At 47.1% G+C, this 16,239-nt stretch overlaps 2 protein-coding genes across 2 annotated transcripts in view; one reads left to right on the top strand and one right to left on the bottom strand.

The window, feature by feature from the left end:
- LOC106746483 (protein Wnt-6-like) overlaps positions 1–16,239 on the top strand; it is a 120,821-nt gene that overhangs the window by 11,655 nt on the left and 92,927 nt on the right. The gene's annotated exons all lie outside the window — the stretch shown is intronic.
- LOC106746482 (protein Wnt-10a) overlaps positions 3,592–16,239 on the bottom strand; it is an 18,943-nt gene continuing 6,295 nt past the window's right edge. Inside the window, exons 2-4 of the mRNA XM_014623116.1 lie at positions 13,683–13,936; positions 5,949–6,232; positions 3,592–4,125 (exon numbers count right to left, since the gene is read on the bottom strand). Of these exons, the coding sequence (XP_014478602.1) occupies positions 3,592–4,125; positions 5,949–6,232; positions 13,683–13,936 (1,072 nt within the window). The remainder of the gene's footprint in view (positions 4,126–5,948; positions 6,233–13,682; positions 13,937–16,239) is intronic.

Genomic DNA, 16,239 nt, shown 5'->3' with positions numbered 1-16,239 from the left:
GCGGCGTCCACCGTCGCAGTGCTAGCGCGGCCTGACTAAGTGCACTACGATACATTCTCGTGTGGGGTGGCTGCGATACTTGGCTTCCATAATCCAATAACGCCGACTTAATTAGCTGACTGCTAACTCGCAAGCCTGTTAGCCTCATTGATTTCACTCGGCCGCCCGTCGTCCAGTCGTTACCGCCATCTTCCCCCCGTTGGAAATCTCAATTTTCTCTTTCATCCGTCGTTATTAGGTTCATTCTAAGCCCTTTCGGGAATCGTCCGCGATGCATGGCTGATCTCCGACTCCCCTCTCGATCGCCTTCCCATTCAGATTGCTTATACGGATCGGAATCCTCTTAATAAGTTCTCGCGATGATGCTTCTCCGCGCGTTCGCTTATCGACGAGCGTCTCAATCTCCATTCGTAAGATACTCGAGAGAAAATGGTGAAGTTATACTCGATCCGATGATGTGATCGTCAGCTTTCATCTTGGTAATAATTTTGTCGACTTATCGTCATTGCCGTAAGTTCACACATAAATGCCATCTCAATGCGAAGCTTACCTCACGCGTTACACGAAAAACAAATTATTATCAATTCAAAATTCATATTTTCATGCATAAGCAGGAACGATTTTATATGAAAACTCATTTACACAAGGAAATTTTGTACAATTCTACTAAAAATATATTTTTATCACGTGACAACAAAACTTACAAGATTGAACTTCAACGGTTCCACCACCTGTGCGTAGCGCAACTTCACTTGATCGTTGCGTGCGCGCTCGCGACACCCAACGATAAATAAAAAATAAAAAGGGCGGAACAGGAGGAAAGAAATCGCGCTGTACGCGCTTGCTCGCTTCTAATCTCGTTCTTTGGATCAATGCAAGCGCGTACCTCGGAGCAAGATCTCCCAGGGGAGAGTGGAGGGGGAGGGACGCGATAAATTAATGCGCTTTATCGCGGCTTCTTCAGGGTCGTCGTGGCCGCTGTCGTCGTCAAAGGGAGCCGCTCGCCGTTCGCGGGGCCGTGCAGTTAATGCGCACCTTACCGCGCCTTCTTGCCTCGCGCGCGAGTGCTTCCCCGGATTTCGTCCTTTTACCGGCGGGCGCGTATCCTGCCCACTTTGTTGTGAATTTCTCCGCGTCGTCGTCAACCTGGCAGTTTGTTACGCGCCGATATCCCCGGGAGCCCATAAAAAAGTAATTAGCCCCCTTTTGCCCGTGAGGTTTAAAAATAACTCGGTAATCACCCGCGGTTTATGACAAGCGATCGCTGCTCGAACGTCACGCTGGTCGCCGCGAAGAAAGAGAACAAAGAAGAAAATCAGGATTCAGGTGCCGGTGTTGCGTGTATCCTAGCAAATTTGTCCTCGGAGAGGATCCGTGACCCGCGCTTTTCACGACATTTAAATCGGAGAAATCTACGGTAACGGAAATTACGGATGGGAATTAAATTGGATATTTAAATATATTATGATGAAAGAATGGGAATTTTTTTACGTCGGGAATACATCGCGGATATCGTGGGAGGTTGATCCGGCGATGGCGGATTCTGCGGCAACCATCGTCCAGCGGCTCGACACTTATGAGGGCCATCCCCGTGCGGATCACGTACGAGTCGCGCGAATCGCGGAACTTATCTCTGACCATCTCGCTCGCGCCGTTCATCGTCTCATACAAAATCAATAAGCTCTTTCTCTCTCCGCCTCATCTTCGGTCGGCACGGTACCTCTGCCGTCCTTCCTTCCTTCCTTCATTCCGGACCCTTTGCACCGCCGATCCGCCACCCCTCTCGCGCTTTTTCCGCGCGGCCCTGTCGATCGTCCGAGCGAAAGACGAATCGCCGATCGCACGATAAAGCTTGTACCGGTCACACTTCGGGATTATTGGCGGCTCGTATCAAAGAACGACACTCGCACGGTATCGACCTATCCGTGTTGCGGTCTGAATTATAGTCGCGGGAATCGACAGTGGTTCCGATCGAGGCCTGCTCGGAGGACGAAAAAAAAGATACACAACATGTCGAACGTGTTTTTGACGTGAAATCGAGCGATTTTTCAAATTCCGGGAGCATCGAAGCGATTCGTGATAAATGTCGTGCGGACAATACTCGGTTCTGGCTCGTCGAATGATGTCGCGCGGCGGCAGTAGTAATCGCTAGTACTCTGTCAGGCAGAGGTATAATTAGGAAAAGACAATTAGCCTTGATTGCTGGAAACTTCGTGGCTTAGTGGAACAACGTTTTTTCTCGGCAAAGATGGGATTGGCACAGATTTATCCGAGGTTTTCAAGCGCTGTAATCACGACGGTGATCAATAAGGAAACAGGTCGCACCGTGTCGGTGAATTGAGGTGTTCAGAAATAATTCACTCTGCAAACGCACACAGAGTATCCCTCTCGTTGCTTTTTCACTTGCTTGCAGAATCATCAAACGTATGTGACAAATAATAATAACAATGAAACAGTCCAACCAATAAAACAGTCGTATGGAATATCATGCACTTACTCGACGTAATAAATCGACGAAGACAAACGTACGACGTGTATCATTTAAAGGAACTCTCTTTATTGTACGCGCATTATTAAATTGTATACAATTCGTGTCCATCGAACGGGACACGCGTGTCTCGTCTAATAATACTGAGATGGAGGTGTTACAGTTTACGTAGAAGTTAAAATTAAATATTAATTAAATAGAGCATCATTATAAATAAATTATAAGGTTCGATTAGCCTATGTATAAATCAGTTTGTATTACTCGTACCATTACGGAGCGTTTAATGTAACTTCTAGTGCTGTCGTTGGATCTCTCTGCATTGATTCAAATATTTCTGTTACTCCTGATCCGATTACCTCCTAGATACAATTGTTAAAGATCGATAAAACGAAATATAATGTCCGAAAGGAGCTTTGAGTAAATAGAGTACGAGCCATGCCAGTCGTGGCTTCGTAACTCGCGGTGGTTTCCCCACGACAACGGTCGTTTACGCGAAAATTGGACTTGGACGTTTCAATGATAAACAAGTCTCTCGTCGTTTCACCGCTGCAATAAACATTAAGACGGACTCTCGAATAGTGCAATTAATGAGTTGATTCACGATAGAGGCGTACAATTTTTAACGACACGCCAGCGAGTAGAAAATTGAATTACGATCGAATTCAAAGGAGCCTCACCTCTTATATAAATCGGACTTAATCTCGCTAGTGAGGATTATTACGTTTCTAATACGTTCGCAGAGCTTCGAAGTTAATAGAGAGTAAGAAAGAGAGAGAGAGAGAGAAAGATTCGTTCGGATGTCTCAATCGTTCAAGAGAAATTCGTGCCTGGTAATCCCGACTTCAATAAGAACCGTATCTTTAATCCTATCGTCTTACGTCCTACAATCGACTCCGCGAACGAGCAGTCTCGCGCGCCCACGGCGGATCCCCGGGGCTAATTGCTTCTCTTATCGAGCCCGCGCGAACCCGTCATCGTCCACTTCCCCTTCGATCTCCGTCGCTCACCGAGCCGTTCGCGAAACGAACGACGTCAATGTCGACATTTCGTCAGTCTTAAACCTCCATCGCTTCCTTCGTCGTTCCTCCTCGTCGGTACCCCCCTCACTTGCAAACCGTGATCCACTCCTCGACCGTGCAGTTTTGACACTGCACGAAGCAGCACCAGTGAAATTTGCAGCCGCACCACTCCGTCCGCCGTTGTCGCACCACGTTGTAACCCCGGCCGCAACACAGACTGCCGCAACTGTCGCCGCCGGTGCTGGTCTTGTTGCACCTACGACCGGCGGTGCCGGCTATGTCGATCGCCGGGTCCCGTTCGCAGAAATTCGGCGATTTCTGGTAATAGAAGAGCTGCTTGGCGAGGTCCCGCGTTTTCCTCTTGCGACCGGATTCGCCGACGCGATTCTTCCGCCGCCTCTGCTGATCGGGCTTCCTCCGACGGCCTCCGCGAGCCCTCGAAGACGGTGTCACGCTGCCCAGGTTGCTCTGCGTCACCAGAACGGCGTTCCTGAAACGATCCTTCAGAGTCTTGCCGATCGTCCGGAAGTCCGGGACGACTTTCCAACAGGTCTTCAGCTCGCACGAGCCGGACATGCCGTGGCACTTGCAGCGCACCTGCATGTTGTTCGCCACCGCCTGCAATCGTGAACAAAACGTTTGCGTTGTATTGTTATCGTGTAAGCTTCGTGTAAGAATATGCGATGGGAGGTGATTTTTTAACGTTTTCCGACTAGGGCTAGAAATTTATATTCGAAGCGAATTTTTGAACCTCCGACACATCATATTCGAATAATGAAATTATGTGGCAACTAAGGTCCAGTAGACTATTGAATGAAAGCCCGTTACCAAAAAGAAATATTCCATCACGGTCGTAAATTACTTGAAACTTTTCTTCATCATTTTTCCACATAGTCGTCATTATTTCAGCATTTTTCGCGAACAATAAAATAAAATATGTTTCTGATAACTGTCATTTTTTTTAATAGCCCCTACCGGACATTACTTTACGGACGACCCTCGTGGATAAGAGGGAGCAATGGCCGAGATGTCTCGCGTATCGACAGTTCCAAGCGACAAAGTCGCGCTAAGAAGTCACCTCCACGTCGGTTGATTTTGCGCGAAACGGTCGATCGACTTTTTCATTTACGCCTGCCACGGTCGAGCACAGCCTCCTCTTCGTCCGAGCCTTCGGCCCGGCGGACGAGGCGGGCCGAATCGAATCTTTCCCTCAGATTGCGATATCCACGGTGCCGCCGTTGCGACGTCTCGGCTAAAAAACGCCGGTTCTAACACGCTGTACAAACAGGTACGAGTCGCTCGGATGCGCAGGAGGGTGGTCAAGAGGGTGAGAGACGAGCGGAGAAGGGGGGGGGGGGCAAGAGAGAGAAGAGAAAGGGGAGGGCCCAGTTTCTTTTAAACAAAGAGGTGTCGCGTACAAAACAGTTAATGAGTCTACGGCTGGGTGGTCCAGCCCGGGGCTTCGTCTTAATAACGTCGAGGCGAGAGAGCGAGCGTGGAGAGGTCCACGGAGGAAAGGAGAGGGCCTCTCTCTCTCTTTTTTCCTCTTTTCCCTCTCTGTCCCTCTGCTCTCCCTTCCTCTCTCTTCGTCGCTCCCTTTTATTCTTTTTTTCGTCCTCTTTTTCTCCCTTTCTCGCGGCATTCGGAGGAAGGGAAGAAGAACGCGCTCCGCTAAAAAGTAAAAGCCAGCGGAAAGGTAGAACGGAGGAGGAAGGACGAAGAAAGGAGAATCGCGCGCGCGCGCGCGCAGGATCACTCGGAGCACTCTTATGCGGCAGGACCCGCGGCAGGACGCGGCGTGGCGTGCGCGCTACGTTATTCGCGGACGGACGCGGCACGCGATTGCGAATTCGCTTCCTCGGGATTCCCCGCCGACCGCTTAACGGTACATTTCTTGCGCGCGTCTGCTTCAGATGATGGCGCATCATTTGTCGTGAGATAGCCTGTGTGTGTATGCGCGGAGGTTGCAGGGATAGTCCTCGATTATGTTGAGAGGCATCTTGGATTCAACGTCGAAAAAGACAGGAAACAGAATCGAACGTTTTTTTTTTTTTTGTTACAAATGGAATACAGCTGAAAGAAGTTTTACCGAGCGAAAAATGTCGATAGAAATTTCAATTGAGCGGGAAACTTTGTGTCTACGGTAATAATTAAAAGTTCCCTCCAACTTGATTTTCTAAGGATGTCTAAGGACATGATTTTCTCAGAATTCCAAAGTGAGATCACGTATCTTCATTAGCTTAACGACCGTAAAGGAGAGCTGATACGGTCGGATAACAGAAACCTACGTAGTGAAAATAAGAAGAGCGCGGGACGCCTAATATTTATCTCCTCTTCTTTTGTCTTCTCGAGAAGAAATATACGCTCAAATATCCGGAGTTTAACGGTACACGCTCACATCCGGAGTTTAACTACAGCGGAGTTGCGAAAGTAGCGCTTACCAGCCGACCGGCTTGATTGTTGTGTAGATTCACCGTAGACTGTATGTCGCCGGCTTTCTCCCGCGTGTCTAGGAACTGTCTCGAGAACTGCATGCCGTAGTCGAGATTGTGAGAGCAACCGCCCCACTTCCATTGGACGCCCCTGGCCTTCGCCGGCGTTCTACCCCTGTAGTTCGAAGGATCGCAGCCGCAGGAGAGCAAGCGACCCATGCTGCAGGCACGAGCCACATTGTGAGCTACACCAGCTGCTGAAATCGCGTAGGCGAACGCCGTCTCTCTGTAGCCTGTAAGCAGAGTGCAACTGATAACACAGGTCGACATTAAACGCGCAACATGGATAAGTTGTATCATTTCCCGATGGACTTTTGGTCGCCGAATCCGAATCAGGAAGCGAAAGTTTGGTATCACACGTCAGATTCTTCGGAAAATTGAGACGAAGAAACGCGTTTTTGGCTATTTCTGAAGCAATGTTGCGAGCAAACCTGACATACTAGAAACTTTTAATAGGGATTCAATGAAAGCTTGAACCTTGCGTTTTGAGATTATCACAATGAAAATAATGTTGCGCCCGCTTATCTTGAGCGATAATAGATTTTCGCTGAGCGGGCTCGCCACTCCTCACCGCACACCGCCTGGGGAATTCTGGGACTGTACATCCGAACAACTCGAGATTACATTTTTTACCGGACGTCAACTTTATTGTTGTTGTTTGCACTTCGGACAGCGTCGGTTTGTAACTGTACCGCGCGCATAGCGCTATCTGAATGAATACAATTTGCATTCAGGATTATATCATGTTATGAAAAAGCTTTCTAAGTTTTCTAAGTTTGTTTTCCAAGCTTTCTAAGTTTGTGTGTTACTTCTAATACATAAATATGGGTTAGATTTTCCCTGTTTTTAAACGTTAAAAATTTAAGATTACATATTAATCATGGAAAATTTCCCACTGTCGTCTGGAAAACATGGGAAAGTCAAAATTCACTTTCTGCGACGATCCTAGGCCTGTTGCGCGAATACCTGCGAATGAAAAATACGATTTTATTTTCCATTTAATTTACCGCACGTTCACTATTGAATTGAAACCATTTTTCCGATCGCGACGGAGCAGGCACACCAAAGTAACACAACTCTGGCCCAGAATCTTCAAGTATCGGCGGGTAGTTGTTTGAGACGCATCGAGGCATCGGGAAGACATTCTCGTCGGTCCCGTGATCGTCTCTGTCGAGAGTCAGCAAATTGCCGGTGACGCCGACGAGGCCCGACGCGGATAATATACGCAAGGCCGCGATATCGCATTCGCTTCTCTCCTCTCGCGAGTAAAGGAATGAGCATGAAACAGCGGGACACCGGTGAAGCCGAGCTTCCGTAGAAGGAACTTCGGTAGCGAGCTCGGGACGGAACGGGCCGACAGACGGGACGGACAGCCATCAGGCGCAGTTCAGAGGTAGATTATTCAGCCGTCCGTCAAAACAAAGCGCGGCCATCAGCAGCGGCGGCCGGCGGGCATCCACTGTCCGCATGTATAAACGATCTCGCGACGGGGTGCCTGAAGACGCGACGCCGAACTCTGTCTCCGCGAGTCGCCCGCGGACAAATCGCGATTTCTCACCCGATTCCGCACGAAAATCGCGGCGCGCCGTTCCCAGAGCACTTCCCGATCTCCCTAGACGCAACGTGGCACGTGGAAAGTTCAGCAATTTTTATTTTCCCCGTTTCGAAGTTTCATTATTTAATGATATAAGATTGCTCATATCGCGATATTATGATTTATAATTTTTTTTTTTTTCAACTAGCCGAGTCACCAGCAAGTTTCTTCACGTGCGTTTGTAATGAATATCAAATACTGGAACGAAATTGCTGTGCAGAAGTCAGTCACATTTAAAAGGGTCGAAAATACGAAGAAATACGAGGTAGATGTTGGATGACAAAGGTTGTTTCAAAAAGTCAGGCTGGTCCATCATGAGTAAATAATGCGATGTCAAATGCAGTTTTTCTCCGGGCCCTTCAAGGTCTCTCAAGATCTTTGGGCCGTCCGGACGCGATTGACGGACGGCTGCTTTCGAAGCTGCGATGGTGGCTGTCAACTTACAAACGATACGACGTACATACAACTGTCTTTGAGTCCGGAATACCGGATTGAAACGGCTTTTTCTCACTCGCTCTCTTTACGTCGAAAATCGGAAGGGGGTGGAATCATTCGATCGACGCTTATTCGATTAATATTCTCAACAACGACGATTGCTTCCAAAATAACACACAACTTCTTCTTCAGTCGCCGTTCTTAAAAGAAATGAAGTGCGTTGAAATCTCGATCGAGTTGAAATTTTAATTCTACATTAAGCCTGCAAATCGCACTTTGAAATCTGTCGAAAGATTTTCCCTAAAAAAAGGGGCCGTGACAGCTGAAAATGGCTGAAACATACATTGTTATTTCAGGAATGATTTTGTTATTCTACATGAAATATTGGACGGACAATTGCCGCATATTTCACAGATTTCAGAAGTTATAAAACTATATCTTTCAGAAAAAATTGAAAAATGAGAAAACTAAAGCTACATGTCGCGAGAAATGTACTGCATACCATCTCTCACTTCTGATGTCGTACAGCCGATATAGCTGTCGAAGATAGCCGAGTCTGAAATAATTTCAAATATTCCTTGCAAATACTCATAGCATAGGACTTGGATAACATCAGTGAGATTTATTCGTTCTTCGTGCAAAAAGACGTTGTTGCAATACTACGGTAGGACTTGTAGCGTAAGGAGCATTGTAAGACTACAAGTTAGCATTTACGAGACTTATAGCAGATTCTAAATTCCGATTCGGGCAGCGCGCCGCGACTGTCGACGACGCGAGAGGGATCTTTTCGGCCGCTGTCGATCCCGTTACTAGATCACCCGACAGAATGGATCCGTTTGACCGTTCCTCAGCGCAGGAGGCAGTCGGACAGCTGGCAGCTGATTACGTCGCTCTTCGTCGGCCGCACGAGAAGCTGCTGCGCGACGTTAAACAGCCTCCTCCATGAATCCCGGAGGTCGATCTTCCGGACGTCGACGGCCAAGAGGAGGACATTTCTTCGAGATTCAGCGGGCCGATAGGAACCGTCGAGAATGAGAACCAGGGTGGACCGTCACTGCCGACGAGCACCATCCGAACCCGATATCGCGCGCCGTCGCCGAGGATGCTAACCCTCTCGACGCCGAAGAGGAGCGCGCGTCGTTCGGCGGGGAAGGAGACACGAGGGGATGGGAGGGAAGGTCCTTTATATGGTTCTACGGTGGGGAGGAGGGGTCGTTGGGAGCTTTCGCTATATACGGCTATTGGCAGCAACTGTTTTATAATGCAGATAGCTACCGTGCCGCGAGATCGCCGCTGTTTCTCGACAGCGAGAGAGGCGGAGGGGACGCGTAATAAATCCTCCGCGGGGAGTTGTACGTTTCTCCTCTCTTTCTCCCTTTCTCTGTCCCTCCCAGGGACAGCCGGAGAGAGCCTGGCGAAGCGGAAGGCAGGGAAGAATCCCGAGGAACGCGCAGCGGTCTCCACTCCTTCGCCTCCTCGCCGGCGAGCCTCGACGCGGCTCGACGTAGTGACGGATGGTGCGCGGGTCCTGCTACTCTCGCGTGTCAGGCCCGAATCGGTATTTAGATAACTCAATAGATAGCACTCGGGAGGTCTCCGTGAGGACACGCGTGTCCTTCGGGAACGCGGCGGCGGATCCCGGAGATATGGTATCGAACGGGTGCAACGAGTTTGCTCGCGATTCACGCGATTCGTTAATCTCGATAGTGTCTCTAAATCGCCACTTTCGATACGATCACGATTATCCAGAAACAGGCAGAACACCTGTACTTCGTGGAATTATTTGTACAGTAAAAGCCCTCATTACCAAGACCGACTCCATTACCGATGGGACTCAATGTTTTATTAAATTATAAAAAGTAAGGTGGTCGAAAATAGTAGGAAAGAAATTCTTTCTGAAAATTGAAAATTAACATTCATGTTGCATATAGTTTATCGGATATTAAATTTTTTTCTCACAATTAAAGAATGTTTTCAGATTACTTGACACTTTATTTTTGTTCTTTTTCTAGCCGAAAATACTAAATATACACACAAATGCAAAGATTTGTTAGCAACATTTTTTCGTGTCTTGAAGTAATAGCGAAATTTTCTTTCTCAAAATCAAACTTCATATTTTTAATTGGAGCGATAAAATATGTATTCTAATTATCTTTTATAAGATAAAGATCGATGTCGGCAATAAACTTCAATTCATATATGTATTTCATTTACTGCATCCGGTAATAGATTGCGTATTGAAATGAGAAGATCCGATTACCGTCAGTTTTTAGTGACAATTCTCAGATACGCATAATCTCAATTGCGCTTAAAACACTCCATATAAGGTCTTACATTTGGTAACTGAGGCTCAGTAACATTCTCACTGTACTTTTTAGAAGGCTCGTTAATTCACAACATTCCTCTCGAATAATAAAAAAAAATATTTAATTCGTCAATATAAACGCCTGAAAAAATTATATCCGAATATTGTAATTAATGTCTTAATATTGATGTAAAATAATATGGACGTCTGGAAATGATAAAATAACCTGTTTATCGATATATTCAATCGAAATATGTTCCATTAACCTCGCTAATGTGGAGTTATTTGTCCTAATACGAGCGAGATTGCAGGAGCGCACGCACGAGCGCTGGAAATTCGTGTGAGAACGCCAATGTCCTTCGTGCCGCTGCAGTATACAGGCGTATAAATCAAACTGATACAACGAGTCCGCTCAATTAATGGCGTCGTCTTTGTTTGATTCGGGTGAAAAGTACTTATTACTTCGGCGGATGCACGACGTCTCCCCCTTAATTAATACGGAAGATGTATCGGCACGATCGGTCTACGGATGTCTCGTCCAGCTCGACCTTCGCCTTCGCACGTCGACGACCCTTAACGAGCCCCATCATGTCCGTTAATCGAGTGCATCTTCATGGATAGATCCCAAGACGTCAGAGTTGCCGGGAAGGTCGAAAACTGGGAGGTCAAAAAACCGAATGAGCGGTCTCAGAAAATAGGAGAAGAAGAAAAACCTCCACTTGGGCGACAGGCATTTCCATATTTACGGTCTTAAATCGTTTCATTCGTGGCGATGCGCCGTCAGCGAGTCGGTAACGCGAATGAGCGAGGCTTTCTTGTCTCCTTGTGTGGTCGCAGCGGCCAAATGTCGGTTTCGTGTACTTTTCACAATACATTAAGTCGTTTTGCCGAAACCCCAACGAAGTCGTGACGATAGACGAAAGAACGAGAGAGAAAGAGAGAGAGGTCCGAGAGAGGAGAGCGGCAGGGGGAAAGCAGGATCGTGCTGAGAGCAATGAGAGGGCGAGAGGACCGTGTCCGAGTGACTTAGCTCAGTGAACGGGCTCTTCACGAGATACCCGGACCCAAGGCCCAAATTTGACACGGTGGATTTGTCGAATGGTCGCACGAACCGTCCTCTCACCTGGCCACCGATGTCTACCTCGAAAAGCAGGGAAGCCGAGGTTGGACGGTCGTTGCTTAAACGCACGATGAGGTCTCATGCTTCTCGGAAGCTGCTGCCCTCTGACTCGACAACCAAAATCTAATAATGACCTGTTAGTTGTTGTCGACGTTACGGATAATCGATGAATCGAACCTTCTTCGCACGCTCGATCTCACATTCTAGACCTCAGAGGAACCTTCGTTGCGTGCAAACGTCTTCGCGAACTCCCGCAGTCGTTTCATGCGTCTGTCGTATACGACAGAAAAAATCCGAACTCAGAAGCGGTCTTCTCAAGGTATATTGTGCTGAGACGAAATGGAGGATTGTCGTTACTAAGAAAATTTCACGATTGTAATGGAAATCGAAATTATACCGCGGGACTGTTACAATCGAGACATATAGCATCCGAAGAAACTGGAAATTCACCGAGCAGCCTGATCGAAGACTGATCGATCGGTTGGATCGAAATGAATGCGGTGGGAACAGAGGCGATTCGCGAAACGCGAAAAAGGGTATTACGTTCGTGCCGAAGGTCTCGTTAGAATTCCACGATCGACTGGACGGGTCGCTTTACATAACTCTCGAAAAAGTCGTGGAATCGACACCTCCTTCTGTCCCGCGGGCAAGAAAAGGCGTACCACCGATTCACGGAGGCAGATAACGAGGGGTCGGACGGGCCCGCGAAGCGGGCTTAAGCTTTCAGGTCAGGTGCGCCCGATGTCGCGTTCTCGCGCATTCGTCCGACACGATATATGTTTCCTCTTTCGGCGCACGTACGCGCCACGACGAATTTATATGTCACACCGGAATAGGCCGGCCCGTGGGGGCAGGGTCTTCTTATGGAACTGGGACAGGTTTTCGGGGCCTGTCGCGGGTAGGTTACGCTGTGCGCTTTGATTTAAGGAAACGCGTCGTCTCACCTCGCCTCGCCGCGCCTCGTCTCGCCTCTCGCCTCACCTACGCCGTCGTCTCGTCAACGACGTCGTAAAAGATTCCACTTTGTACCCTCCGTGGAACCCGTGCCCGGCAATTGTACCGTGAGGAATCATCCAGAACTTTCGTTCGTGGATGCGAAATGTTACCGAACGGAAGTTTCTATTCCTATACTGGAAATCCAAGTGTGTAAGTTTATACATTTTGTGTGTAGAATCATGTAGTCACTTTTTACGCACTTGTATGCGCGTGTCATTACTATGATTTTACGCACATAAAGTGTGTAAAATTACACACTCTGATCTGCAGTGTAGGATATAGTAAACAGTTTTGTGTGAAATTTTATACACTTCACATGTCCCAAACGACCCGTGCACAATTTTGTGCCAATTAATTATAATTATAAATTTAACACAAGATGAATGTGTTGAATAGTAACAAATATTACATCAAAATTTAATACAAAATTAACGTGTCAAAGTATAAAATGTGTTATTTTAACACTTACATATGCGAAATATCGATTCAACACAAAATATTGAGATAACATAAACACAATATTTTAAATTAACTTATAGGTATATTAAGAATTAACAGTGGATGTGACATAAAAATTTTAATAAGAACCAATTTGACACAAGTACGATACGTTTCTCCTCTATAATCGGTTTCTTTAACGTATTCTGTACGTCCTTTTTGGTCACGTTCCTCCTTGATCACCTGTACGAAGGGTGCAACCTTTGGAAGCTAAATAAACATCTATCAGGTACAGCTCGTATTTATATTCGTCACAAGAGTGAGCTGAACTTTCGCTAGTAATTGATTGTTTCGCTACTGTCCGGTGAATTCGGTAGAATTAGTCAAACGAATAGGCGGACGGAGGCAATGGCGTCTTTGTGGTCGCAAAAATGATCTATTACACCGGATGATTCATGGTAATTTTTTGCCCAAGTAGAAAGTCGCTCGGAATGCTTCTACCTGAATCTGCATTGTTTCAAGACGGTCGGGCAGTGCGGGCGGAGTGATGAAAAAATTCTCGTTGGAATCACGCCATTTTTCACGCGGTTTTACAGGTCGTTCCAGTCTCTTAATGGAGTCTTACTCGTTTCGCTCATTTGTATTTATGGCGCGAACCGCGACGAATTTAATGATCCAGGAAACATTAATTCGCCATTAGCGGGTCGGCGGATTATTAATCACGGGTCGTCGGATCTGATCAGATAATCTCGCTCGTTAAGTGTTACGTATTCTCGCGATGTTCTCTCGGTATACCTCGTTGAAGGAGAACGCTGCTCTGCTGGGTCCTGCTTCTGGGCGTGAGGGACGAGCAGTTCCACCTGTGCCACATGAACTGATGCTGGCATTCGGATACGGCCAGTTGCAGCCCTTTGAGCGCCGCGACGGTCACGTCCGGATTCACGTGGCAGAGCTCGCGTTGCTCCTTCGTCAGTCCCGGAATACCGTTGCAGACCACGGCGTTGCCGTTCACCCAGTTGTCCACGGAATTGCTCATTAGGCAGGTCGCGCTGAAAAAGGCAGCAATCATATGATGGACGCGTGTCGCTAATTTCTCCGATCGCCATAAACGGTTATCATTAAGGCGTCGGGTCGTGTAATGACTAAATATGTAAGATGAGATAATGTCTTTCTGTCGGACAGTGGACGAATTGGAAAGTTTATGGTGAAATAAGCACAACCTTTTCAGGACACGTGACAGAGAATGTAACGATTGCCACGATACCGTGAGTCTCGAGAGTTTTGTCCGTTCGATGGAAAGGATATCATTGATTACTTTTGGTTGTCGATCTCTAACGGTGTTATTTGTGAGTAACAAACGGGTCTGTTGTAAAATAGGATCGGGATTCTAAGACATGTTGGATCGACTCGATAAATGAGGTTTCGCCGATTCGTTCGAAATTGCGAGCCCACAAATAGCGAGGCAAATGATTTTCCCACGGGAGCGGCTGCGTTCGATCGGTTTGAGTGATTTTGGCTCCGGGGAATCCAGCTGGAGGCATTCCTCGTGCTTACGGTATGTCGTGATCTCCTTCCAGCTCTCGCTCCCTTGATCCTCTCTCGTCCTGCTTGTCTGCCCCCCTATCCCCGGTTATCGAATTCCCGATCGTGAGCGTGGTCCGCTCGTGGATCAGTCGCCGATTAAAGGTACGCCACCTTTTTCCTCTTTGCACCTTGCGACTTCGACAGGTCCCGGAGCTTCGGACGATTATCAGCAGGTAGACACGCGAATATCCAGCGCGTGGAAACTTGATTAATCCTCCAGACATTTTCCCCTCGAATTTGTCTTTCTTTTACGGAAATGTTCTCACGGAAATTTAATTTTATCAAACGATAAATTGACTTGAACTTGGGCACATGTTGTGATTAGTTACAATGTACCGTTACGTGCGTTTCCGTATCGTGAAATCTCCGGGAAATACCGCGGCATGAACGGAAATTAACGAGAAAGAAAAGGCGCGAGCGTTTATCGCGAGGCGAGAACTCACATCACAGTCATCGTTTCATCGCGGTTATTTCTCTTCCCGGTTGCTGCGAGCGTACATATTAGTTTAACACGTGTCGAGTGTAATTAGTGACGAAGTATGGAAGGGCGGAAGTGGACGGTGCGCCAGCTGGTCAAACTCGCGAAACTGATTATCGTCGAGTTCCTCGCGGGTAACAACGCGCAGGCAATTATATTATGGATGACTATCGATAGCACGGTACCGGGAAGTACAGATATTCCAGAGCAAACTAGATGAATGATATATGTCTTTTCTTGTCGATATAAGTTTAAATTACAAGTTTGAGGACGCCGAATAAGTTCGAGAAGATTTGCATCGTCTGCTATTTTTATTTCCGCTTGATTTGTTTTATCCACTAATTTACGTATTTAATTTTTTTATTTAATTGTAATAGTTGCTTCAACAGCCATATATAAGGTGAGGCAATAATTGTTACCACCTTTAATACATCTCCAAAATATAAGAGAAGAGAAAAAGACAAGAGGTAAGATGGATTAATATTAGTCCCGGAATGGAAAGTAAAAACGGTATGTTTTTTTTGTAGTTTCTGAGCTACTGAATCTGATTCTGACTTTCGAAAAATTTCAATTTTAATGATTTTAATACTGTCCCGACAAATAACAATACTTTTTGAGATCAGATATAAAAACCACAAGAAAACACACCGTTTTGGCTTATCACTCCGAGCTCCAAAATCAGCCCATTTTACCTATCATCCTTTGTCAAACAAACAAAAATTGTACACCGAAAAAAATAGTCCCAAGTCAGTGGCAAACATTCTTATATATTTGTAACGTTTCTTCTTTCTGGATAGGTTTCTAGATTTCTAGGCAGTTTCGAAGCTCTGAAGCTCACCTTTGTCTGTTTAACCGGAAGTATTTGATCGAAAGTCTTCAAAGTGATAATAGTTGTTGCATCGGCCCGTGTATTTCTGAAATTGCACGCGGACGTGCTAAAGGAAAGGCTCATGCGGAGGCAACGGGAGTCAAGAGCCTGGGGCCGGCTGCATCTCCGAATCTGTGCGCGATGCAGCACTAATCACGGCGGTCTGGAGCACCGGTTTTACGGCCGCATGCGGCTGCACGGCGCGCACTTTCGCGCACGCGTGCACAGATCGCGCGGGCGTCCGCTTTCCTTCGTGGAGTCGGTTTTACGAGGCCGGGGTCAAGAGGTGCGAACGCTCTCAAAGAGCCGATAAAGCCGTTTCTATCTCGCCGTCTGTTTCTGCCATCGTGCGCCTCGCACGAGACCGGCGGGGAGGAAGATCCGCGTGTTGGGTCTCCGTTTCACCCTTCGCCCCATGTCCC

Source organism: Dinoponera quadriceps, unplaced genomic scaffold, assembly GCF_001313825.1.
Source record: "Dinoponera quadriceps isolate SergipeBrazil2010 unplaced genomic scaffold, ASM131382v1 scaffold1850, whole genome shotgun sequence".
Taxonomy (NCBI): Eukaryota; Metazoa; Arthropoda; class Insecta; order Hymenoptera; family Formicidae; genus Dinoponera; species Dinoponera quadriceps.
This window is presented reverse-complemented; position numbering and strand designations above follow the sequence as displayed.